Here is a 25628-nt window from a genome sequence, read left to right on the forward strand (position 1 = left end):
GTTTAGACGGCGCACACTTCCGGCGGAAACGGAAGTGGGGTTGTCAGTGGCGATGAAGAAGGAGCAGGTGCTGAGTTGCCAGCTGTCGGTCTGGTATCCGCTCTTCAAGAAGTACACCATTAGGAGGTGGGTAGCAGCCTGCTGCACTCTTAATGCAGGTGCGCACACGACACAAAACAACATTGATATAGCCCCTTGAAATGCAGTAAATGCAGGTTTTAAGGAGCGTCTCAAAGGTAGAGAGATTTAGGGAGGGAATTCCAGAGCTTAGGGCCAGGACTTGTGTACAAACTCCAGGCTGAGCCTCCAGTGCAGTACTGAGGGAGTGCTGCACTGTCAGAGGTGCCATCTTTCAGATGAGGTTAAACCGAGGCCCCGTCTGCCCTTTCAGATCCTGCAGCAACTATTTTGAAGAAGAGTAGGGGAGTTATCTCCAGTGCCCTGGCCAATATATATCCCTCAAACAACATCACAAAAACAGATTATCCAGGGTGTTATCATATTGCTGTAGTGGGAGCTTGCTGTGCACAAATTGGGTGCTGCGTTTCCCATGTTACAAAGTGCTTTAGGATGTCCTGGGCTCATGCAAGGTGCTATATAAATGTAAGTCTTTTTCTTTTTTGTCAGCTGCAGGCATGATCAATAATGATGGAGTAATTAAAATTGGGGATGTGCAAGAGATCAGAATTAGATGAGCGCAGATATCTCAGAGTTGTGGAATTGGAGGAGATTACAGAGATGGGCAGGAGTGAGGCCATGGAGGGATTTGAAAACAAGAATGAGAATTTTAAAATCAAGGCGGTACTTAACTGGGAGCGTATGTGGGTCAGCAAGCACATGGGTGATGGGTGTACAGGACCTGGTGCAAGTTGGGGCATAGGCAGTAGAGTTTTGAATGAGCTAAGGTTTACAGTCAGTAGAATGTGGGAGGCTGGCCAGGAGTGTATTGGAATAGTCGAGCTAGATTGTAGCAACTGGGGTTGTTTTCGGAGAAGAGAAGGTTGAGAGGAGATTTGATAGAGGTGTTCAGAATCATAGAAACCGAGATAGAGATAGGGAGCAAATGTTCCTGTTGGCGGCAGGGTCACGAACCAGAGGGCACCGATTTGAAATGATTGGAAAAAGAACTAAAGGTGACAAGAGGAAAATCTTTTTTAAGCAGCAAGTGGTTACAATCTGAAATGCACTGCCTGAGAGTCTGGTGGAGGCAGATTCAATCGTGGCTTTCAAAACAGCATTGGATAAGCACCTGAAGGGACTAATTTGCAGAGCTACAGGGAAAAGGCTGGGGAATGGGACTAGGAAATTGCTTTTACAGAGTGCCAGCATGGGCTCGATGGCCTCCTTCTGTGCTGTAACCATTCTATGATCCTACAAACCCTCTCTGCTCCTTTAAAGCCCACCGATGACCAAGCTTTTGGTTACCCCCTCCTAGTGTCTTCTCCCTTCAGCTGAATATTGATTTTTATCTGGATATACTTCTGTGAAGCACCTTTGGATGTTTTTCTACATTAAAGAGTTGTTATTTATATTTAGCGATACAGCACTGAAACAGGCCCTTTGGCCCGTGTCTGCCAACCAACAACCACCCATTTATACTAATCCTACATTAGTTTAGTTTAGAGATACAGCACTGAAACAGGCCCTTCGGCCCACCAAGTCTGTGCCGACTATCAACCACCCATTTATACTAATCCTACACTAATCCCACATTCCTACCACATCCCCACCTGTCCCTATATTTCCCTACCACCTAACTATACTAGGGGCAATTTATAATGGCCAATTTACCTATCAACCTGCAAGTCTTTTGGCTTGTGGAAGGAAACCGGAGCACCCGGAGGAAACCCACACAGTCACAGAGAGAACTTGCAAACTCCACACAGGCAGTACCCAGAATTGAACCCGGGTCGCAGGAGTTGTGAGGCTGCGGTACTAACCACTGCGCCGCACTGTTGTCAAAAAGAGTTAGAGTTGTTGTTGAAGCAAGTGCCTGGTGGCTGTCCTTCACCCTTCCTTATTTCTTGTGTTTTCCAATATGCTTATGAGGGTCTGCATTCCCTCGCTAACCCATCCAATTTGGCTAAATCTTTGATCTTTTTTGTCCTTGCAAAATGTTCCCTCTGGGTGGAAGACCTGTGAATGAGTGAGGGTAACAAGATAACCTGACTGCAGCTGCTGTGTGATTATGCGTTGGAATGTTTTGTGCATGAGTGTTATCACTAGGAATCATTCCATTCTTCTAGTAAAACTGCCCTGTATGTTGTGCTGCCAGCCGCACGACTGGTCGGTCTGTTCTGATTTACAATATCTGTAATTGGCTTATTTGTAAAAATTACCTAATTTTTTGAAGATTTTGCAGCCTTCCATAAAGGCCTGCTCGGGTCTGCAAAAAAAAAAACCCTACCCGAGCCCGTCAGAACCACATCTGACCCCGGCCCGAGTCCTTCCATTTTTTCCCGCGCCTGACCCGACCCGACCATCAGTTAACTTACCTTCCATTTTTCACTTTGTTGCTGATCTGCACAAGCTTAAAGTAACTAACAAAAGCACCTTTCTAGTCCAAGAATTAAAATAATATTGGAGCCACTTACCTGTGATAGAGCGTGTCCAACCCGGCCCAAATGCTGGACCCGGAAGTGCGACCCGAACCGGACACATGTCGGCGGGTCCTGTTGGGTTTTGGTCAGGCAGCAGACCTTTAATCTACCATCTCTTGTTTGAATAAATAGCTTGCTTCTCTTGATTCTGCAATTTGGAGATGTACCAGAGTGGACAAGGGGTTTTTGTCTACTTTCCCTCACCTGCACCTGTTGAGATAAATTCTGCTCATGATATCATCTACTGTATATAAAAGTAGAACACTTTCCTGCCACTATATTGCACAGTGCACAGGTGTGCTAATACACTGGGCCTGTGCACAGACCTAATAATTGTGCATGATGATTTGAATGGTGCACTAGATTTGACAGTGGGATAGTCTTTTTACTTGAGGGACCTGGGTTTAAATCTAGCTCAGACTAATGGGATGAAAGTCAGTTGAGCAGTCGTAAACCATTTCTACGCAGTTTGCATTCACACTAATTGGTGCAAATTGCCTCTCACAGAGCTGATGTGGGAACTAGAAAATTCACATTGGTCCAGCTGGGACTGTTCTGGGGCTGAAGTTGAACATATTGGGACAGATTAGTAGCTGCTTGGTCTGACCTGTATTATACTTAAGATGGAAGTGCACACTGCGGACTTAAAGGGCAACAAGCAAAATTAATTCTGTGCCTGCTCATGAGCACAAACATTCATGGGAAAAAAAACAAATTTTAATGAGATATTAATGTACTCTTCAACCAGGCCCTGAATTCTCTGAACATTTATTTCCTTGATATGGATAGCAGTGTTTTCCTGCTTATGAACATATTCTTGCATTGTGGCTAGGTTCTTTAATTAAACATTCCCTTATGCCATATTACACAAGTATTTGTCAAATATGTAGCATTGAAATTTATTAATGTGCTAAATGTTTTATAACCCAGTATAATGTGTTTTGCCTGGATCATCACTCTTGCAGAAATTCTGTGTACAGTAGTGACTGGTCAAATACAAAGAAAGCAAGAGCTCATAATTCCCTGGCACAGAGTTGGGAATGTTGCCCATGTATGACTAAAGCATTAAAATGTATTAGTTTCAGGTTGGGTTGACTTTTTTTCTTTTAAAGTGGTCGTGTAAAATGAACACCAGTTGGTATTTAATCAGGCTGTTGGGCATGTGGATTTAATGGAGTGATCAAACCACTTCACCTAGAAGTAGAACTAAATTGCAAAGCAGTATCCAGCAATGTCCTTTTTCTAAACTAGCAGAGCATAGCAATACAGGCAAAGGGAAAAGCTGGACCTGTGCAATGAAACAAATTTGTTTTTGTTACTGTCGAATCATAGTTTCCTTGAAGTTAAAGTAAACATATTTTGAAGTGTGTAAGAGTATTAAGAATCTGAAGCTCCAGTTTTTCTTCATTGAATGATCTGGAAAGACATGCGACCTTTGAGCTGTTTACATGCGTTTCTTGTTCAACAGCATTGTTCTTCCACTGCCGCAAAATGTAATTGATTATTTACTGGATGACGGGACGCTGGTGGTTTCTGGAAGGTGAGAATCAATCTGTGTGTTTGTATCAAATTTTTCTCTGTGTAGTGGGTGTCACAGTATAGTAGAAAAGACAAATTCCAAAATATGGCATTCATGTTATCCTTGTTCATTATTTTTCAAAAAAATTACTTGATATTACTAAGCCATCTAAATGCAAAAGCTAGATTATATTTTGCTGATGAAACAGAATTTACTTGATAATTAATTGGTATGATTAATTGACTTAATCCTATAGAAAATTTGAACAAAGCTCAGGAATTCAAAATGCAGAACTGAATTGTAATCATTGAAAAAAGTTGTACCTGTTTTTAAAACTTAACGAAGAGAGCAAAATTTTTCAGTTTAAAAACAGGAAGAAGTCAACATGAGCACAAAATGAGAAATTCTAGCCAGATTTTCACTAAAACTATTAACGGGAGGAATTTCATTTTCCAAATACTTTTTGTAGGGAGTTGCAGGATATGTTCAGTTTAAATAATGTCCCTACTACAGCAGCCCAGAACATTCTGGTCAGATGTGATAAGGGAGCACATCTACATTCTGCTGATCGCTTGTGGGCCGTAAAGAGCAGAACAGCTTTGTAGGCTGAAAGATTATGACTCAACAATAATTTTGTCAATCATGATTTTGTTTAAAATTGTCTCTCTCTTACTTCCAATAGGATGGGGTGTTTACAGCCTATCACGAATATAATTCATTTTTTGTTTTGTAAAGTGTACAGAGGAAGCACAAAGCTTTCTGATGGGTCACTGTCTATCTGATGTTGGTGATGGTGTAATTTGCTATTAATACAATTACTATTGTTCAGAATGTGCCACTGAATTCCATTTCATGAAATTGCCATAGGACTCTTTTTTTCCTCCTCTGTTTAAAACAGTGTGCCTTTAAGACTCTTGTTTAAAAACAGTGTGCCTTTAAGACTGAGCACAGTGTGCCAGCAGCTGCACCTGTTTCCGAGGCCACAGCAGGAGAGAGAGAAGGTCACATGGTATACTACATCTTTTAACTGTAGATAAAGACTGGTTTCAACCTGTTTGAACTAGAGTCCAGCGAAGCATGCTCTGAAGGAAGAAGCTGTCTATTTCTCTTAGCAGGGAAACTACATTAAGTTACAGGCTGTGTTATTGAACAGATTCAGCCTGTTCCCTCTCGAAGGAGAAGAAAAAGCCCTGGAAAAAGAACATTTGCCTTCAAGATTGACTGTCGCTTGTTTGTGTTTGCTGGAATTCTCAGTAATGTTTCTACTGAAAAACGACCAATTTTAGAATCCAAATAGACCTGTGGCTATACTCCTTGTTAAAAGAACTCCGTAACGCCTGCTGCAACCACAGTCCTTTGAACACCTACACATTAGAGACTGTCAAATACGCCTGGAGGCTTTGAGTGACATCTGATTGTTGTAATCTCGACATCTCACCAACCAGGAACGTAACTCACCAGGACTTACAACCCAGCTACTTATTTTATTCCGAAGAAATACTATTTTTAAAATTGGTTAACCATTGATTTTTGAATGTATGTGTGTGTGCATTAGGGTTAAGAGAAAATAAGAAGTTAGAAAGTCTTTTGACATAAATTTATCTTAATAGTGTTTAAGATTTAGTTTATTAATAAATAGTTAATTTGTTATATAAAGATACCTGGTTTGGTGTATTTATTCTGGGGGTTACTAAGGTGTTTAATTTGGCTAATTTCTGGTAGGTGGGAAAACTTTAATAACGTGCTGCGACCTGTGGAGTATTGGGACTGAATTGACAGTGCATTACTCCCACCTCGGTTGTAACAAAATAAAAATCCCTGTCATGGGGTGAATTTTACTGGCCCCGCCCTGACGTTGGGGTTGTGGTTGAGGGGGGGGCCCGAGAAATGCTTCCAGGAGAGGCCCTCTATGGGCCTCAAAGCCTGGAAGGCCCCGCCCCATATTACCAGCAGCGGCGAGACCTTGTGGCGGCCCCCCCACTGCTCGGCGACAGGAACAGGATTTTAATATTTAAATTAATGAACTAATGGCCTACCTGCTCCCGTTGGCCGTTCTGCTGCCATATTCCGGTCGATTGCTGGGACTCCTGCACCTTCAGATATCCGAGGCAGAACGCTGATTGGGAGGGGGGGAGCAGGTAAGTTTTCAGGGCGGGGGTGAGGAGCGGGGAAAAACTATTGGGATTGGTGAAGGGGATGGCGGGAAGGGGTTTGAGTTAAAAGGTCGTAAACTTTTGGTGGGGGGAAGGTCGGGATCGTAAGGTAAGTATTTCGGGGGAAGAGGGCATTAATAAATTGTTTAGTCATGGGGCTGTGGGAGAGGGGCTTGAATCTTTTATTAAGTTTTTACTTTAATTTTGTCAGGCATATAACATTAAAAATTCAAATACAATGGAATGGCTTGAAGCCCTTTAGAAATGGCGCCTGCGCATTGGCACCGGATGCCATTGCCAGGGACAGAGCGCCCGCCCCTCCACGTCATCGGTGTGGGGGGTCCGCCCTGGCCATGTAAATGAGCCGTCATGCTAAATATCGCAGAGGCTCCGCTGAGTAGATCTCGCGTGTTCACCCCCCCCCCAGATGTTGGCGGCAAGCTGGTAAAATGCAGCCCCGTGCATAAAATGCAGTTGCTCAGTTTTAACTTTTCCATGTTATCTTGAGAGATTAAGTGTTCCTTTCATTCCACCATTTTCAATACTCCTTAAGCCCACTTTCCTGATTTTTGTTTCCTAAGAGATTATTTCCACTTGTTTCAGAAATGAAGCCCCAAGTTATTCGCGGGCAGATGACGGCAGTGATGAAGAACAGGATATACAGGTCAGTATTGTCTATTGTTTATGGTCTTAGTGAAACCGTATTTGTTTCTAAATTAGTGCTGTATATGTATGTTTAATGATCTAACAATGTTTTATGATATGAGAATGTTTGCCTTTTGTGTTTTTTTCATGTAGTGGTCAGATGATGAGAATGTGACAACTCTTACGGTAAGGGGTATACTTACATATCTATATATATAGCTGTGATATTTGTGTTTAAGATGACTGGTTTATTGGCTGAATATCATTTATAATTTATCAGTAAGTTTTATTTTCGGACACAGCAGAGAAGGTTGATTAGGTGAAATGCAGTGCAACTGTAGCTTTTATTGCTATACTTATTTATAGTAATTGTCATTCCCTAACCAAGCGTTAGCAAGGTCTGCATTATATAATTTTCAATTATAATTTTCTGTTTTAGTCTGTTAAGTTTACATAACTAAATAGCGTAGTCCCAAAATAAGGGATCGGCCATTTAGGACTGAGATGGAGAAATCTTTTCACTTAGAGGGTTGTGGACCTTTGGAATTCTCTACCCCAGAGAGTAGGATGCTTAGTCATTGAATTTACTCAAGGCTGAGATTGATAGATTTTTGGCTACTAAGGGAATCGAGGGATATTCGGATTGGACTGGAAGGTAGAGTTGAAGGAGAAGATCAGCCATGATCCTATTGGATGGCAGAGCAGGCTCAAAGGGCCTTGTGGCCCACTCCTGCTCCTTATGTTCTTAGAAATAAAATTAAGGACATCGTATTGTACTAATCAAGCTTGTAGAATGAAGTAAACTATTATATTGCACTTTGAAGCTGAACAATTTAAAAATTGAAAGCCTGTAGAATTAAGTAAACTATTATATTGCACTTTGAAACTGAACAATTTAAAAATTGTAAGCTTTACTAAATTGGAGCAATTAATGGGTTCTGGGTAAAAGTATTTTTATTTTGTTAACACTTGAATGTAACCTTTTTGCATTTTTTTTTTAATTTGTAGGCTCCAGAATTCCCAGATTTTGCAGCAAAAGTACAGGAAGCTATAAACTCCCTTGGAGGCAGTGTTTTTCCAAAACTTAATTGGAGCTCCCCAAGGGTAAGAAACTGGGGAAGAAATACCACTTGTTTGGGAATTGTTTGCTGCCAGCATTTTAAAATTAGTTTTATACTGTTCAGCTTCAGTCACCCTCAAGGAAAACTTTTGATGAATAAAAAGCTAATTTCTAACTGGTTTGAATCTATTTTTATGTTCCGGTGGGATGTGACTGTCATGGGTAGTTTTGGTCTATTGTAGATCTTTCAAAAATAACATCTGTACATTGTGATAGATTATTTAAATAATAAGGCTAATTCTGTATTGGGTTACGAGTTGGCTCATGAATCGATCTTAAGTTTCTTACAGATGTAGACTAATTCTAATTGGCTATCGTTCTGTCACCATACTCTGGCTAGGTATGTCAGTGCTAAAAAGGAGGAATTAAGTAAGTCTTGAATGGCTTCATCAATCTTTATCAAAGTATTAGAGTCACAATGCTGAAAGGGTAAGGCTGCTTACTTTCTGAAGTTGAGACAGGCCTAATTTAGAAATTAAGGCAACCAACAGGACCACTGTGAATTTGAGAAAATAAACCTGAGCCAGGGGATCTGTGAGCATCACTGTCACATTGCTAGCCCCGTATTGTAATGAATGACTCTTGTGGATCTGATCAGAACTAAAGAGTAGTCAGTAGTGGTAGGTGATACAGCTTGTCACTGTGTCATGCTGCGCTACAAAATGCTGGGAATACTCAGCAGATCTGGTGACACCTGTGCCGGGAGAAACCGAGTTAATGCTTCAGATCAATGATCTTCGTCAGAACTGGAAAATGTTAGAGCTGTAGCAGGTTTTAAGCAAATACAGAAGCGGGGAAAGGAAGGGAGCAGGAAAAGAACAAAAGGGAAGGTCTGTGATAGGGTGGAAGGCAGGAGATATTAAATGACATAAAGGACAATGGTGCAAGGTAAAAGAAGATGGTAATGGGACAAGTAAAAAAAAAAACAAAAGGTGGGTGGGTCTGGAGGATGGGTAAATGGGAAAAGCAGAATTATCGCCACAGTTGCCGTCCGAAAATAAAGAAGGGTAATGGGAGCAGAGGGTATGATTTGAAAATGTTGGACTCAGTGTTGAGTCCAGAAAGGCTGTAAAGTGCCTAATCAAGAATGTGATGTGCCTTGTTTGTAACCACATATAATGAGTTTCAATCTTGATTGGGGATGGACTGAATGGAAGGAGTGCAAATTAAAAAAGAGTGAATTGACACCATCTTTCTGCTCCTTCTAAAGGTGAGATATATAACAACAATGGGACAAGTCTAGAGACCAGTCAAATAGTTTCAGTTGGGGTAGACGTGACCTGGCTGAAGACAAAATTAGGAAATGTAAGAGAATGATGCAGAACAGATTGGTGCACCATGGCACCAGAGAACAGTGAAAACATGTTTGATTTCACCGCTGCTGAGTTTGCGATTTCAACCACATTTCTCTAGGGAGATGCTGAGTGTAGGAGGTTAGAAAGTATTTTTCACCATGGGTTCAATGAAAATAAATTTACTTTGGGATAATTTGTACCTAAGTAAAACTTTTCTGAAGAAGTTGACAGTGTACCCTGGCTGATCCATTGCCTACTGAGGCCTGTTCCTGGTATTCTCTCCCAAAGTGACTACCTTTTCAACCTTTTGTGCTTTCAAAAATCTTCTAAAAAGCCTTTTTGTTTTCCATTTGGTCTCTTTTCCCTCCCATTGGCTAGGGAAAGTTTTGGGCAAACTTGAGAGGAAAATAATTATTAAATTTTGAGCCATGGGAAATAATAAATCACCTAAGCTGTATCATAAAAAAATCATAGAAAGTTTACTGCACAGAAAGAGGCCACTTGGCCCACCGTGTCCGTGCCAGCCGAAAAACAAACCACCCAGTCTAATCACACCTTGTAGCATTTGGTCCGTAGCCCTGCAGATTACAGCACTTGAGGTGCATGTCCAGACTCCTTTTGAGGGTTTCTGCCTCAACTACCCTTTCAGGCGGCGGGTTCCAGACCCCCACCACCCTCTGAGTGAAAAGATTTTTCCTCATCCTCTAATCTTTCTACCAATCACTTTAAATCTATGTCCCATAGTCACTGACCCCTCTGCTAAGGTGTATAGACCCTTCACCTCCTCTCTAACCAGGCCCCTCAAAATTTTGTACATTTCAATCAGATCTCCCCTCAGTCTTCTCTGTTCCTAGGAGAACAACCACAGCCTATCCAATCTTTCCTCATAGCTGCAATTTTCCAGTCCTGGAAGCTGAAGCGCTTGTCAAGAGGAAGAAGAAGGCTTATGTTAGGATGAGACGTGAAGGCTCAGTTAGGGCGCTTGAGAGCTACAAGCTAGCCAGGAAGGATCTAAAGGGAGAGATAAGAAGAGCAAGGAGAGGACACGAGAAGTCATTGGCGGATAGGATCAGGGAAAACCCTAAGGCTTTCTATAGGTATATCAGGAATAAAAGAATGACTAGAGTTAGATTAGGGCCAATCAAGGATAGTAGTGGGAAGTTGTGTGTGGAATCAGAGGAGATAGGGGAAGTGTTAAATGAATATTTTGCGTCAGTATTTACAGTAGAGAAAGAAAATGTTGTCGAGGAGAATACTGAGATTCAGGCTACGAGGCTAGATGGGATTGAGGTTCACAAGGAGGAGGTGTTATCAATTTTGGAAAGTGTGAAAATAGATAAGTCCCCTGGGCCAGATGGGATTTATCCTAGGATTCTCTGGGAAGCTAGGGAGGAGATTGCAGAGCCTTTGTCCTTGATCTTTATGTCGTCATTGTCGACAGGAATAGTGCCGGAAGACTGGAGGATAGCAAATGTTGTCCCCTTGTTCAAGAAGGGGAGTAGAGACAGCCCTGGTAATTATAGACCTGTGAGCCTTACTTCGGTTGTGGGTAAAATGTTGGAAAAGGTTATAAGAGACAGGATTTATAATCATCTTGAAAAGAATAAGTTCATTAGCGATAGTCAGCACGGTTTTGTGACGGGTAGGTCGTGCCTCACAAACCTTATTGAGTTTTTCAAGAAGGTGACCAAACAGGTGGATGAGGGTAAAGCAGTGGATGTGGTGTATATGGATTTCAGTAAGGCGTTTGATAAGGTTCCCCACGGTAGGCTATTGCAGAAAATACGGAAGTATGGGGTTGAAGGTGATTTAGAGCTTTGGATCAGAAATTGGCTAGCTGAAAGAAGACAGAGGGTGGTGGTTGATGGCAAATGTTCATCCTGGAGTTTAGTTACTAGTGGTGTACTGCAAGGATCTGTTTTGGGGCCACTGCTGTTTGTCATTTTTATAAATGACCTGGAAGAGGGTGTAGAAGGGTGGGTTAGTAAATTTGCGGATGACACTAAGGTCGGTGGAGTTGTGGATAGTGCCGAAGGATGTTGTAGGTTACAGAGGGACATAGATAGGCTGCAGAGCTGGGCTGAGAGATGGCAAATGGAGTTTAATGCGGAAAAGTGCGAGGTGATTCACTTTGGAAGGAGTAACAGGAATGCAGAGTACTGGGCTAATGGGAAGATTCTTGGTAGTGCAGATGAACAGAGAGATCTTGGTGTCCAGGTGCATAAATCCCTGAAGGTTGCTACCCAGGTTAATAGGGCTGTTAAGAAGGCATATGGTGTGTTAGCTTTTATTAGTAGGGGGATCGAGTTTCGGAGCCACGATGTCATGCTGCAGCTGTACAAAACTCTGGTGAGACCACACCTGGAGTATTGCGTGCAGTTCTGGTCACCGCATTATCGGAAGGATGTGGAAGCTATGGAAAGGGTGCAGAGGAGATTTACTAGGATGTTGCCTGGTATGGAGGGAAGGTCTTACGAGGAAAGGCTGAGGGACTTGACGTTGTTTTCATTGGAGAGAAGGAGGAGGAGAGGTGACTTAATAGAGACATATAAGATAATCAGAGGGTTGGATAGGGTGGATAGTGAGAGTCTTTTTCCTCGGATGGTGATGGCAAACACGAGGGGACATAGCTTTAAGTTGAGGGGTGATAGATATAGGACAGATGTCAGAGGTAGTTTCTTTACTCAGAGAGTAGTAGGGGCGTGGAACGCCCTGCCTGCAACAATAATAGACTCGCCAACTTTAAGGGCATTTAAGTGGTCATTGGATAGACATATGGATGAAAATGGAATAGTGTAGGTCAGATGGTTTCACAGGTCGGCGCAACATCGAGGGCCGAAGGGCCTGTACTGCGCTGTAATATTCTAATTCTAATTCTAATCCTCGGAAATCTCCTCTGTACCCTCTCTGGTGCAATTACATCTTTTCTGTAATGAGGTGACCAGAACTGCACACAGTACTCAAGTTATGGCCTAAGCAATGAGTTATACAGTTCCAGCATAGCCTCCCTGCTCTTATATTCTATACCTTGGCTATTAAAGGAAAGGATACTGTATAGCTTCTTAACCACCTTATCGAACTGTCCTGCTACCTTCAGGGATCTGTGGACATTCACTCCAAAGTTCTTCACTTCCTTTACACTTCTCAATATTTTCCCATTAATCGTGTATTCCTTTGCCTTGTTTGACCTTCCCAAATGCATCACCTCACACTTCTCCAGGTTGAATTCCATTCGCCACTTTTCTGCCCATCTGACCAGACCATCAATATCTTCCTGCAGCCTACAGCTATCCTCCTTGTTATCTATGACACGGCCAATCTTTGTATCATCTGCAGACTTCTTAATCATGCTTTCTAAATTTACATCCAAATCATTAATATATATCACAAAAAGCAGGGGGCCCTGTACTGAGTCCTGCAGAACACCGCTGGAAACAGCCCTTCAGTCGCAAAAACACCCATCAACAACTACCCTTTGTTACCTACCACTGAGCCAATTTTGTATCCAGCTTGCTGCATTTCCCTGGATCCCATGGGATTTTATTTTTTTAACCAGTCTGCCATTTGGGACCTTGTCAAAAGCCTTGCTAAAATCCATGTAGACCATCAACTGCACTACCCTCATCTACCTTCCTTGTTACTTCAAAAAATTCCATCAAGTTGGTCAGACAACATCTGCCCTTAACAAATCTATGATGACTGTCTTTGATTAATCTATGCCTTTCTAAGTGACAGTTTATCCTGTCTTTCAGAATTGATTCCAATAATTTGCCCGCTACTGAGGTTCGACTGACTGGCTTGTAATTATTCGGTCTATCCCTCGCTCCCTTATTAAACAGACGTACAACATTAGTAGTCCTCCAATTTTCCAGCACCACACCTGTATCCAGTGAGGACTGAAAAATGATGGTCAGACCTTCTGCTATTTCCTTTCTTGCTTCTTTTAACAGCCTGGGGTACATTTCATCTGGCCCTGGTGACTTAACAACTTTCAAGGATGCTAATCCCATTAATACGTCCTCTCTCCCTATGTTTATCACATTCAATACTTCACACCCCTCTTCCTTAACTACAATATCTGCATCATTCCCCTCTTTTGTGAAGACAGATGCTAAGTATTCATTAAGAACAATACCAACATCTTGATACTTAGTACTTGATTTCCTTCATTAGGTGGCATATCTGTTTACAAGAGTTGAAATTATCTTGCAGGAATGAAATTGAGAATTTAGCAGAATTCTTCCTAAACTAACTCAACAGTTGGCAACTTTTTCTCCCCGCTTCACTTCTGTGAAGATACACTGGAGTATGATTCCACAGGCAGCAATTGTGCCACTGTCCTTGCCTCGTGCTTTGCCACTATATCTATTTTTCAGGGTCACATGTTGACAAATTGTTGGACTACAAGAAGGAGATCACAATTTGAGCTGAACCCAATGTTATCCTCACCCATGTCCAAATGCACGAGAGCAATGAGTTCTATGAACTGTGGCCAATCCAGCAGGCGTACTGATACCAATCGTGTATTGCTGACGATAGAGGCATTTTGTCGAAGCTTTTCGTCTTGCAGTCATCAGGACAATTCGCAAGAATACCAATTGGTATTCTTTTGAATTGTCCTGATGAGTGCAAGACTCAAAGTTTTGACAAAATTTCTATTTTCAGCAACACTCAAGTTCTGTACTACCAAACGAATATTTGGATACCATTTGTAGTGTCTCCAAAAGCAGTAGATGCCAGCTCAATTAATAATTTTAAATCTGAGACTGATAGATTTTTGCTAGACAAGGTATAGAGGATATAGAACCAAGGCAGGTGGATGGAGTTGCGATACAGATCAGCCATGATCTGTCTCAAGGAGCTAAATGCTCTATTCCTGTTCCTATGTTGTGCCATCATAACAAATGAGATAGCTCAGCACTGATCAGGTCCTTGCTAGTCTGTTATGGCTCAGCTACTCACTGCTTTTACCGCCTCATCATGAGAGCTTGATGATTTGTTCCATAATGTCAGAAGATTTGCCCCAGCTGGAGAATTTAAATAGGCAGTCATCTCATTCTTAGATAAAATATATAAGGCTAGATTTTCTGGCTATTGATTATAAATGTGCATAGCTCTTAACACGTGTTCTCAAGTGGATTCTCTATTATTAGACTTTTCACATATTTCTTCTGTCTAATACTCAACTATGACTCACAGCTCCTGTATACCAAGTATCCTGGGTGAGTGGGAGTTTGTTAATGAGCTTGTTTACTCCTGTTTGTCTAGATCTGGGTATTTTTCGTTAAGTAATTAATGGTTGTCATAAAAATTCTCACTCTTGCGCGAAATGTGTTATATTTTGCATAAATGAAAAACATTCAAAGTTCTTGTCTAATGTAACAAAGTATTTTACAGAGGCAAGTGTTAGGTAATGTCAGTCATCCTCAGGATGACTATATGGACCATACCCAATGATTGTTTTACATCTTTCTGTTGCCTTTTTTCATCCCTTAGGATGCTCAATGGATTGCAATGAACAGCTCGCTCAAGTGCAATAATCTGAGTGACATCTTCCTGCTCTTGAAAAGTTCTGACTTTATTGCTCATGACTTAACTCAGCCGTATGTACTTGAATCATTAATATTTATACCTTCAGAGTATTTTTAGTTTGATTGTACCAGTTGAATATGTTATTTCTTTCCTGGCTAATCTTTTCCCCATGTCTTCTCTCCTGAAAGCTTTATTTGCATTCTAATATCTTGCCCAAGCAAAGGCTATTTATATGCAAGCTTGAAGAGTATGTTACGAGGTTGACTTGAATGATGGAGCATCACAGTCAAATCCAGTTTATCACTGACTTGTGTGAATGGGCTGAGCTGCATTGCCCATTAGAGATCAAAAAAATGGCAGGCTTTGTCTCCAGCAGCAATATTCCTATTGATCACTGGGAAGTACAGAATTTTTTTTTATATACAGTCTTGGGATGTGGGCATCACTGACAAGGTCAGTATTTATATCCCATCCCTAATTGCACTTGAGAAGGTGGTGGTGAGCTGCCTTCTTGAATACAACTGAATGGCTTGCTAGGCCATAGCAGTGAACAGTTAAGAGCCAAGCACATTGTTGGTCTGGAGTCACATGTAGGCCAGACCGGGTGAGGAGGCCAGATTTCCTTCCAAGAAGGACATTAGTTTCCAGTAATTTCATGGTCATCATTACTGAGACTAGCTTTTTGTTCTAAATTTATTTAATTAATTGAATTTAAAATGCCAAGCAGCCACGGTGGGATTTGATCTCATGGCCAGGATTTTTCCCTCGGCAGGCGAACCCGCTTCTGCCTGGCCTGGGGATCCGACCTGCATTTTGCGGTTCCCCGGCCTTTGATTGTTCTGAGGTGGGACTTCCACCCGTTTGAGGCAGGGACTTCCACCCGTTTGAGGCAGGAAGTCCCGTCTATTAGAGCTGCCGGCAATTGGGGCCGACAGCACTTAGTCCCAGGAGCGCCACCACGAGTGGTGGCCACTGCTGGGACTGCAGCCCAGCTTCGTGAAGGTGATGTCGGGGAACCCCGGAATGAAGGGAAGTTTTTGTTGCCTCGCCAGGGGTGATCGTTTGGGCCCCGTGGAGGCAAGGGTGGTCGATTGGGGGGTGTATTGGGTGTTGGAGGTGGTTGGAACAGCAGGGGCGGCCCGATCATGAGGGATGCCCCTCCCCCCCCAGGCCATCAGAGAGCCACCTGCTTTTGTCATTCGGCTTCTCTTGGGCCTGGGCCACCCAACCAGCCACGGGTGAAATCATTGTGGCGGTGGGCGCTTAAGGGCCTTGATTGGCCTGGGGCGGGCCATTTTTCACCACCGCCACCCTATGTAAAGTGGAGGTGGGAGCTGGCTGGAAAGGGACCTTCCCCCCCCCCCCCCGAGCCTGCTGCTCCAATTTATGCCTCCTCCCACCAACTCCAACCCCCCCCCCCTCATTCCTGCTCTTTGTGGAGGGGGAGGGGGGGGCGGGGTTGTAAATCTATGGTTCATGTTTCCGAATTGGCAGTCCAGGCCTCTGGATTACTAGTCCATTAACATAGCCACTATGCTACCATACCACTGGGGCAATCCACTCTTCAAGTGGGTCTTAGGCCTTGCACCACCTCATGTAATTTGTACATTTGTAAGCAAGTATTCCAGTTTAATTGGAATATTTAATAGTCTTTTTATGAATAGGTGTGGGAAAAATAAAATTTTTTCTGACTAATTAGCAAAAGTGTTTGTTACAGTGGTGTTCCTCCTTCCATAATACTTTCCAGTTACTTAGGAAAGTTGTTACTGCTTTTAAATTACTTGTTTGTTTTGCTATTTTGGACTGCAGTGATATTTTGGGCCACGATTCTGATCTGGAAGATAAAAAAACTGTGACACTCTGCCAAAAAAAGCCCTCTGAAATCATTGCTATTTTTGAACTACACTGACCGTGACTGTAAACAAAAAAGGCATTACAGAAGATAGTGTTTCAACAAATTAATAGTCATCTCGCAGAATAACAGCTGGAGCCATGTGCCACTTTTTAAACCTCTTTTTTACCTGGCTACTTTCTGCTTTCAAGAGATTATTAATTTGACTAATGAGTCAAATGGTTATCAAACCTGTTGAATATTTGTTTCTTTACACTCAGATTTCTTCACTGTACTGATGACTCACCAGACCCCAAAGTAGATCCTCAAGTAAGTTAGTTTGTAGCTTCAGATCTTTTGGGTTTGCTGCATAAATGTATGGCTGATTTGTATGGCCATAAAATATCAGATTTCTGAAGTGCATTGTTTAATATAGTTTGGCCATTTGAAAATGATACATTTGGCCTGGACTTTGCAATTATAAATAATGGTGAGGCTATCTGTGTTCACTGTTATTAAAGAGTAACTAGGACTCTGGCACCCACACATTGCAGAAATTAAGTTGTTGCTGTCCAAGTTTCCCTGCTCCTCCAGAAGCCTGGGCATTGAAACACATGGAGCAGTGCGAAGTTGCTGTACTTGTGATAGATACACACTAGAACTTGCCAGAAAGGGTTAGAGGTCGTCCAATCCAGTGTAAAAAAAATTTTTTATGGCGTGGTCTTAATTACTGTCAAACAACTGTTCTGGTGCTAAAAATGCACTTTTAAAGTGTGAAATCTCATTACTTCAGATTTGAATTCTTGTTGGAGATTTTAAAAATTAAAAAAATTAAATAACTTTTCCAAGTTTTTCTTTTTCTTATCTCTCAATCCCATCCCTCTCGTGCTCTCTCCATGTTGCTTTCCATACATGGTCTGGCATCGAATTAGATGTTCTGCCTTGTACTTCCTAGTTCTCACACGTCCCAGATCCCCTGTACAGGATTTGGTGGCAGAATGGCTCTCTAATGACAACATTCCAGCACAGAACTCCAGAGAAAGTGTGTGTGCAAGTGTAAGTGGGGTGAATGGCTGGCACCATTTACTTTTCACTCTCTCTGCGAATTCTGGGCCACTTTTATTTTGCAAGTTCATCAATCTCAAAATTTGGATTTTTTTTTGATAATTATGGCATGATCATCACAGCTCTTTTGGTTGGTTGAAGTGCAGTGAAATGCATGAATAAAACTATGAGATACAATCCACAAAGTTTTTGCCAGTTGCTTGATGCTCTGTCCAATCTTTTTTCTCCTCCTGACAATTTGTTTTCAACCATACTATGTGAATTGAATCCACTATCCCGCTCACTAAAAGCTTTGATATCATAATTTTCTCCCCCACTGTTCTTCAGGCTTTTTTTATGAGGGGGTGGAAGTGGGGGAATTTTATACTCTTTTTTTTTTCCCCCCCACGTTGGGTTTGGAAGCAGGGAGAGCATATAATTGGGTGGGATGGTGGTGGGGGGTGTACACAGTCACCTTCCCGCCTCCAATCAAATTAAGTCCGAGGTGGGGAGGCCTGTGAGCAGTCTTCCTGTCTCGCTGCCAATTGAGGCCCTTAAGTGGGCAATTAATGGCCTCCTCCAGCTGCCGCTGGAATTAGCCCAGCATGCCTGAATAAGAGACCCAGCATCAGGAAGGAGGGGGCCTACTGAGAGCCACCACCTTCCCCCACCCCCCACCCTTGCTGCTGCCCTCCCTCCCCCCCCTCCCTTTCCTCCCCCCCCCCTTTCCACCCCGTTCCCTCCCCACTCCCCCTTCCCTCCCCCTTCCCTCCCCCCTCTTCTCCCCTTTCTGCTCCCCTTCTTCCCCCCCCCCCTTTGATTAACCATCACCTTCAACAATATACAATGCTTCAGAGTTTTTGCTTACGAAACATTGTTCAAGTCAAAATCTGTGTACGTATATGCATGTATAATACTGTTAAAAGTCTTGCAACTGTGTGCACTTCCTGGTGTCACTCTTACTTCCTGTGCCATAATTTTGACATGCCTTTGTCATATTTTTTCACACCTAAGTAATGTCTTGAAATGTTTCTTGCACTGCAGAAAGTCTTTTCTACTTGCCATTGTCGACCTTACAGGCCTTTCAACTGGTGCACCGTGAAACAGCATTAACAAGCACCATGAGAAAATAGGACATATTTCAAATGTGTGACTCCTAGCCTCAGGCCACGGCCTCTTGTTCCATTATTGGTATCCTGGGAGTGATTACCGCATGGCTTGCTTGCTCATTTTCACATCTTAGTCCCAGCACTGATTCCACTACTGGCCCACTCCTGCTCAGGCCTACTACTGCCACACTCCCTCTCTCTCTCATCTGGTCCCAATCCCAGCTCTGTTCTTGGTTGCCCTCCCAGCTTTGTTCAGCCTGTGCTATCTTCACTGGCAATGTAGCAATTTATTTTCAAACCACACAAGATGAAGAGATGCAGTGTGGTCAGCGGGAGAGTGATCACTTGGAGAAAAGGAGTACATGGGTGGGGGGCGGATGCAGAGAGACGGGAAGCTTGTGGAGAGGAAGGGAAGGAGAGAGTGTAAAGTGGGGGTGGGGGCGGGGGGGTGCGGTCGGTCAAAGATAGGAAAAAAGTAAGATTACAGATGTGGTAACGAGATCAGGAATGGGTGATGATCCAATATGTAGTGCACCCACCTCCCCAAACCACCTAACTGCAGTTCTTCTATAAGCCAGTATCAGCCTCTGGTGCTGTTAGTGTTGTACTGTGATCCCCCATTTGTGCCTCTAACTGCCTCCTCCGCTAAGTGCCGAAACCTTCTTTCTAATCCCACACTCTCCCACTGCATCTCGCTACTCCTGCTTAAAGCACCTATGTATGTTCCCCATTATTACGTTCTCACCATATTTCCAGCTTCCATCCTCCCACTACATTCTATATATTTTTTATATATATATATATATATATATATATATATATATATTCTCCACCACATGCAGCACTTCTTTTCCCTTTCCCCCCAAGCTCTGTCCTCCCATTTTGTGCTCTTGCTGCTCTCCATAATCACAGTACAGCTGTTTAGTACTTTAGTATTCCAACCCAATAGCATATTCCTTCCCCTCCCGCTTCTCCCAAATATAACACCGCCATCTTAGTTCTATCAAATCAAGTCTAGTAGCTCATTATGGGTAATGTGACCGGAGATTGGGATGCCTTGCTCTTAACCTGCTTTCAACTTGAAACATTCTCAATTAAAAGCTCTTCCTATTTTTTGCTTTTAAGCCTTTCTTTAGGCCTTACTTCTACAGTTCTTTGCCCTTGCGTTATTCAGTGATGGGGAGCCTTGTCAGCAGTTTTCTGTAAAATGCAAGTGCATAATTATGCTTTTTCCTTTCCACTATGTCTGTTATATATTTAAGTAGCGCAGACATGTTAGTTACGTACGACGGTGTGTTGATCTTCTCTTGGCTGATTATCTATGAAAGTTACAAATTCAACTTTTACACCAGCTGAAGTGGATTTTTATGGTAATAAATGCTGATTTATTAAAATTTGCAGTGAATTGAATAATTTACTCAGCAGCAAATCTCTGCTGCACTGGACTAATGAAAGGTGCTGGACTTATTGATCTATCTACTAATTGGAATCCGGATTCTAGGTTTTCTAAAGTACAGATGCCCAGTTTCAAAATAGATTTGTTTTTTGAGTTGAGAAGTATGCAGTAAATTGGCTATCTAATGCAAAGTTGTTTAATGCAATGTTTTTTTTTACATCTTGTTTGTTTAAGATCCAAACTTTGCTCTATTATAAAACCTTTGTTAGCTTCTCAATCTCCTCTTGTGTGTGATTTTTCTGAAGTGACTTTTGACTACAATGTGTTCATTTAACAATGTTACTAAGTTGACACGACTAAAATCAAGATTTCTCTTTAGCTTGTTCTCAGGAAATGGTGTGAATTAATTCCTGGAGGGGAGTTCAGATGCTTTGTTAAAGAAAATAAACTGATAGGTACTGTCCTAAAAAAAAAAATTCAGCTGTTTAAGTAATAAATAGCCAATTGCTCAGAAACTGACTTCAATTTTCTGGCCATTGTTTCTGGCAGGGATTGCACAGAGGGACCACACACAGTACTATGATCACGTCTGTAACCAAGAAGCCAATATTCTTAGTTCCATAGTAGATTTCTTTGGAAATCAAGTGCAGTACAAGTTCTTGGATGAGGATTGTAAGTATCTTTTATTTCACAAAAAAATTTGCTCTGCCTGTAAGGACTATTTACATATACAATACCTAGACTGACAAAAGATATTCTAGCACCTGGTTTATTTTCCTCAGCAGTTCTGAAAGTCTTGAGTAGCTGCAACTACCATCATCTATTTTTTTTTTTTAAATCTCCATTTATTCTTACAGAATCTGTTTAAATTTTAAATGTGATTTTGTTTCAAACATGCATGCTGTCTATAAAGCAAAATCATGCTGGATATGTACTGCTAAGACTAGTGTCATCAACAGACTCCTCGCAGTTATTGATCCAGTGTAATCACTGGAACTCTGACGTGTGCATACTAAACTTCCCCCGGAACCAAGGCTCAAGTAATTTGTCAACACTTTCTGAATCCAGGATATGTTGAACTCCTTTATAATGTGTAGAACTTCAAAACACTTGATAGAAAAATACATTTGGAAGTGCAGGAAGGAAGTGTATTTATCTTGTGATTTTAATCTGATCTGAATCTTTTATTTAACAGATACATTGGTCATATGATTCCCATCTAATAATTGGGAAGCAGAAGAATATTTCTTCTATGTAATTTGTTTTTCAATGCACTGGCAATAAATAACTTGCCTACGTAGAATAACAGAAATGTTATTGCTATGCAGTCAAATGATTGCCTCCCAGTATTCGAGCTAATGTGCTCTGAATGTTCACAGTAAAGCTACACAATTGGCAGCTCATCCAGGGGAGAATGAGATTGCAGAATGGGGAGAATAAAACTATTTAGAAATGGAGCATGCGAAGCATTAGAGTCATTCCAAAAAAATCTTAATCTGCTTTGCAATAAAAGGTTAATTAGGATTTTAATAATCTTTACAAAATCCTATTTATGTGATTAGATTATCATGGTCTTCCCTGTCGAATCAATGTGTCATATTGCAGTGGCAAACTTCAGTAATACATATGGTGAATTTAGAGTTTTACTAGCACAGTACAGCTGTTAGATTCATGACAAGCCTATGCTTAATAAATTGGCAGAAATTTAAGGGCCTTGGGTTAAGATGCTGACGGGCATTCTTGAAAGTCAGGTTCCTAAAAATATAAGTGACATACATTCGCTGATCAAGTCAGTGATAGTATAACCATTCTGTGGGCCAATAATGCATTTGTAGTGTTCCAGTTCTTGCTTTCTGTGGGTATATTTGAGAAGATGCCATTGGATTTCCTCTTGTTTCTATTGGTTATAATCAGATTCCGAATTGTAAATCCAGGTAGCTTGCAGTGTCAGACCATTTTACATTTTAGTCGCAATATATGTATGGAATTGATTAATATCAATTAGGGGTGTAAAAACAAAATGTAAAGTGGTTTTGTGGTGTTCACTGTGAGTCTGACTTTTGTCAATTACAGTATTTAGTTTCCACCATATGACTGCAAAGAATAGTACTGGATTTCCCCCAATGTTCCAGATAGATGGTGTTGGGTTCCCCTAATGCCTAATAGCTTAATTATTTTACATTTAATTTTGTCCTGCTCCAATATTTATCCCTCACTCAACATCATAAAATCATTATCACATTGCTGTTTGTGGGAGCTTGCTGTGCGCAAATTGGCTGCCACGTTTCCTACATTACAACATTGACTATACTTCAAAAATACTTCATGGGCTGTTAAGCACTTTGACAAGTCCTGTGGTTGTGAAAGGCACTATATAAATTCAAGTCTTTTTAATGTTAATATTTATTTGCTGAATAAGGTGGTCATTTAATACAAGACACCGTGCATTGAACTGCAGGAAATATTAACATGCCTAAAGTTTGGTAATACTTTTATAAACATATAACTATAATTTCAATTGTATTTGCATTTTGCACAGAGAATATCCAGTTTATGAAATGATGCCTAGTGTTGGCAATGCCATTATATAGTATTAAAAGATAGAATTGAAGGAGCCATATATCATAAGTAAAGTCATAAGAACATAAACAATAGGAGCAGAAATAGGCCATATGGCCCTTCGAGTCTGCTCCACCATTCAATATGATCATGGCCGATCTTTTACCTCAACTCCACCTTCCTGCACTATTCCCCTTATCCGTTAACTCCCTTAGTATTCAAAAATCTATCAATCTCTGTCTTGAATAGAGCCAAGGTAGACTGGAAAGAGTTACTTGTCGGGAAATCTACAGAAGAGCAGTGGGGGGCATTCAAAAAGAAAATGGGGAGGGTACAGACCCAACATGTTCCCTCTCGGTAATAGGTAGGAGCAACAAGCCCAGAGAACCATGGATGACCAGAAACATTCAGGGTACGATGAGAAGGAAAAGAGAGGCTTTTAGCAAATACAAGGAGCGCAAATCAACGGAAGCATTAGTGGAGTACAGAAAGTGTAGGATGGAGCTTAAGAAAGCAATTAGGAGAGCAAAGAGGGGATAAGAGAAAGCTCTGGCTGGTAAAAGTAGGGAAAAACGCAAGATATTCTATAAGTATATCAATGGGAAGAGGATAACCAGGGAAAGAGTAGGACCCATTAGGGACCAAGGGGGAAATTTGTGGGTGGAGCCAGAGGACATTGGTAGGGTGTTGAACGAATACTTCACATCTGTCTTCACCCAAGAGAATGAAGATGCAGATATGGAAGTTAGAGAGAGAGACTGTGAAGTTCTTGAGCAAATTGTCATAGGGAGTGACAAGGTATTGGAGGTTTTGGAAGGCTTAAAAGTGGACAAATCTCCAGGTCTGGACGATTTGTGTCCCAGGATGCTGTGGGAGGCGAGAGTGGAGATTGCAGGGGCTCTGACCTTAATTTTTAATTCCTCTCTGGCCATGGGGGAGGTGCCAGAGGACTGGAGAACAGTTAATGTGGTCCCACTATTTAAGAAAGGTTGCAGAGATAAGCCAGGGAACTACAGACCAGTGAGTCTCACGTCAGAGGTAGGGAAACTATTGGAGAAAATTCTGAAGGAGAGAATCTATCACCACTTGGAGAGGCAAAATTTGATTAGGAATAGTCAGCATGGCTTTGTCAGAGGGAGGTCATGCCTAACAAATTTGATTGAATTTTTTGAGCATGTGACAGGTGTGTAGATGAGGGTAGTGCAGTTGATGTAGTTTACATGGATTTCAGCAAAGCCTTTGACAAGGTCCCACATGGGAGACTTATCAAGAAAGCAAATGCACATGGGATGCAAGGTAACTTGATGAGGTGGATTCATAATTGGCTTAGCTGTAGGATACAGAGAGTGATGACAGACGGCTGTTTATTGACTGGAAGCCAGTGTCCCGTGGCATACCACAGGGATCTGCTGGGTCCCCTATTGTTTGTCATTTATATAAACGACATAGATGACTATGTGGGGGGTAGGATCAGTAAGTTCGCGGATGACACAAAGATTGGCCGAGTGGTTAACAGTGAGGTGGAGTGTCTTGGGTTACAGGAAGATATAGACGGGATGGTCAAATGGGCAGAAAGGTGGCAGATGGAATTTAATGCTGAAAAGTGTGAGTTGATACACTTTGGAAGGAGTAATGTGACATGGAAGTATTCAATGAATGGCCTGACATTGGGAGGTTTCGAGGAACAAAGGGACCTTGGCGTGTTTGTCCATAGATCTCTGAAGACAGAAGGGCAGGTTAATAGGGTGGTTAAAAAAGGCATATGGGACACTTGCCTTTATCAATCGAGGCATAGATTACAAAAGCAGGGAGGTCATGTTGGAGTTGTACAGAACTTTGGTAAGGCCACAGCTGGAGTACTGTGTGTAATTCTGGTCGCCACATTATAGGAAGGATGTGATTGCATTGGAGGGGGTGCAGAGGCGATTCACCAGGATGTTGCCTGGGATGGAACATTTAAGCTATGAAGAGAGGTTGGAAAGGCTTGGGTTGTTTTCACTGGAGCAGAGAAGACTGAGGGGTGACCTGCTCGAGGTGTACAAGATTATGAGGGGCATGGACAGGGTGGATAGGGAGCAGCTGTTCCCCTTAGTTGAAGGGTCAGTTATGAGAGGTCACAAGTTTAAGGTGAGGGGCGGGAGGTTTAAGGGGGATTTGAGGAAGAACCTTTTTACCCAGAGGGTGGTGACGGTCTGGAATGCCCTGCCTGGGAGGGTGGTAGAGGCAGGTTGCCTCACATCCTTTAAAAAGTACCTGAATGAGCACTTGGCACGTCATAACATTCAAGGTCAGGTGCTTTAATGCATCAGTGCAGACTCTATGGGCCGAAGGGCCTCTTCTGCACTGTATTATTCTGTGATTCTATGAATATACCCAACGACCGAGCATCCACAGTTCTCTGAGGTAGAGAATTGCAAAGATTCACAACCCTTTGAGTGAAGAAATTTCTCCTCATCTCAGTCCGAAATGACTGACCGCTTATATTCTGAGACAGTGATTCCTAGTACTGGACTCTCCAGCCAGGGGCAATCAGCCTCCCAATGTCATTAACCTGTCAAGCCCCTTAAGAATTTTATATGTTTCAATGAGATCACCTTTTATTCTTCGAAACTCCAAGCAATATAGGCCTGGTCTACTCAATCTTTCCTCATAGGACAATCCCCTCATCCCAGGAACCAATCTAGTGAACCTATGTTGCTCTCCCTCGAAGGTGAGTATATCTTTCCTTGGGTAAGAAGACCAAAACTCTACACAGTACTTCAGGTGTGATCGTACTTCTTTACTCTTATATTGTAATACTCTAATTCCTTCGTAATAAAGTCTAA

General features: G+C 41.9%; 1 protein-coding gene across 2 annotated transcripts in view; it reads left to right on the top strand.

The window, feature by feature from the left end:
• Positions 1–18: 18 nt before the first annotated feature.
• cdc123 (cell division cycle 123 homolog (S. cerevisiae)) overlaps positions 19–25628 on the top strand; it is a 34515-nt gene continuing 8905 nt past the window's right edge. For both annotated transcript variants that reach the window (XM_068059550.1, XM_068059549.1), the window contains exons 1-9: positions 19–126; positions 4069–4140; positions 6876–6936; positions 7071–7103; positions 7926–8021; positions 14829–14935; positions 16977–17025; positions 20624–20699; positions 20794–20916. In XM_068059550.1, the coding sequence (XP_067915651.1) occupies positions 53–126; positions 4069–4140; positions 6876–6936; positions 7071–7103; positions 7926–8021; positions 14829–14935; positions 16977–17025; positions 20624–20699; positions 20794–20916 (691 nt within the window). In that variant the 5' untranslated portion in view covers positions 19–52. The remainder of the gene's footprint in view (positions 127–4068; positions 4141–6875; positions 6937–7070; positions 7104–7925; positions 8022–14828; positions 14936–16976; positions 17026–20623; positions 20700–20793; positions 20917–25628) is intronic.

Source organism: Heterodontus francisci, chromosome 27 (assembly GCF_036365525.1).
Source record: "Heterodontus francisci isolate sHetFra1 chromosome 27, sHetFra1.hap1, whole genome shotgun sequence".
NCBI lineage: Eukaryota > Metazoa > Chordata > Chondrichthyes > Heterodontiformes > Heterodontidae > Heterodontus > Heterodontus francisci.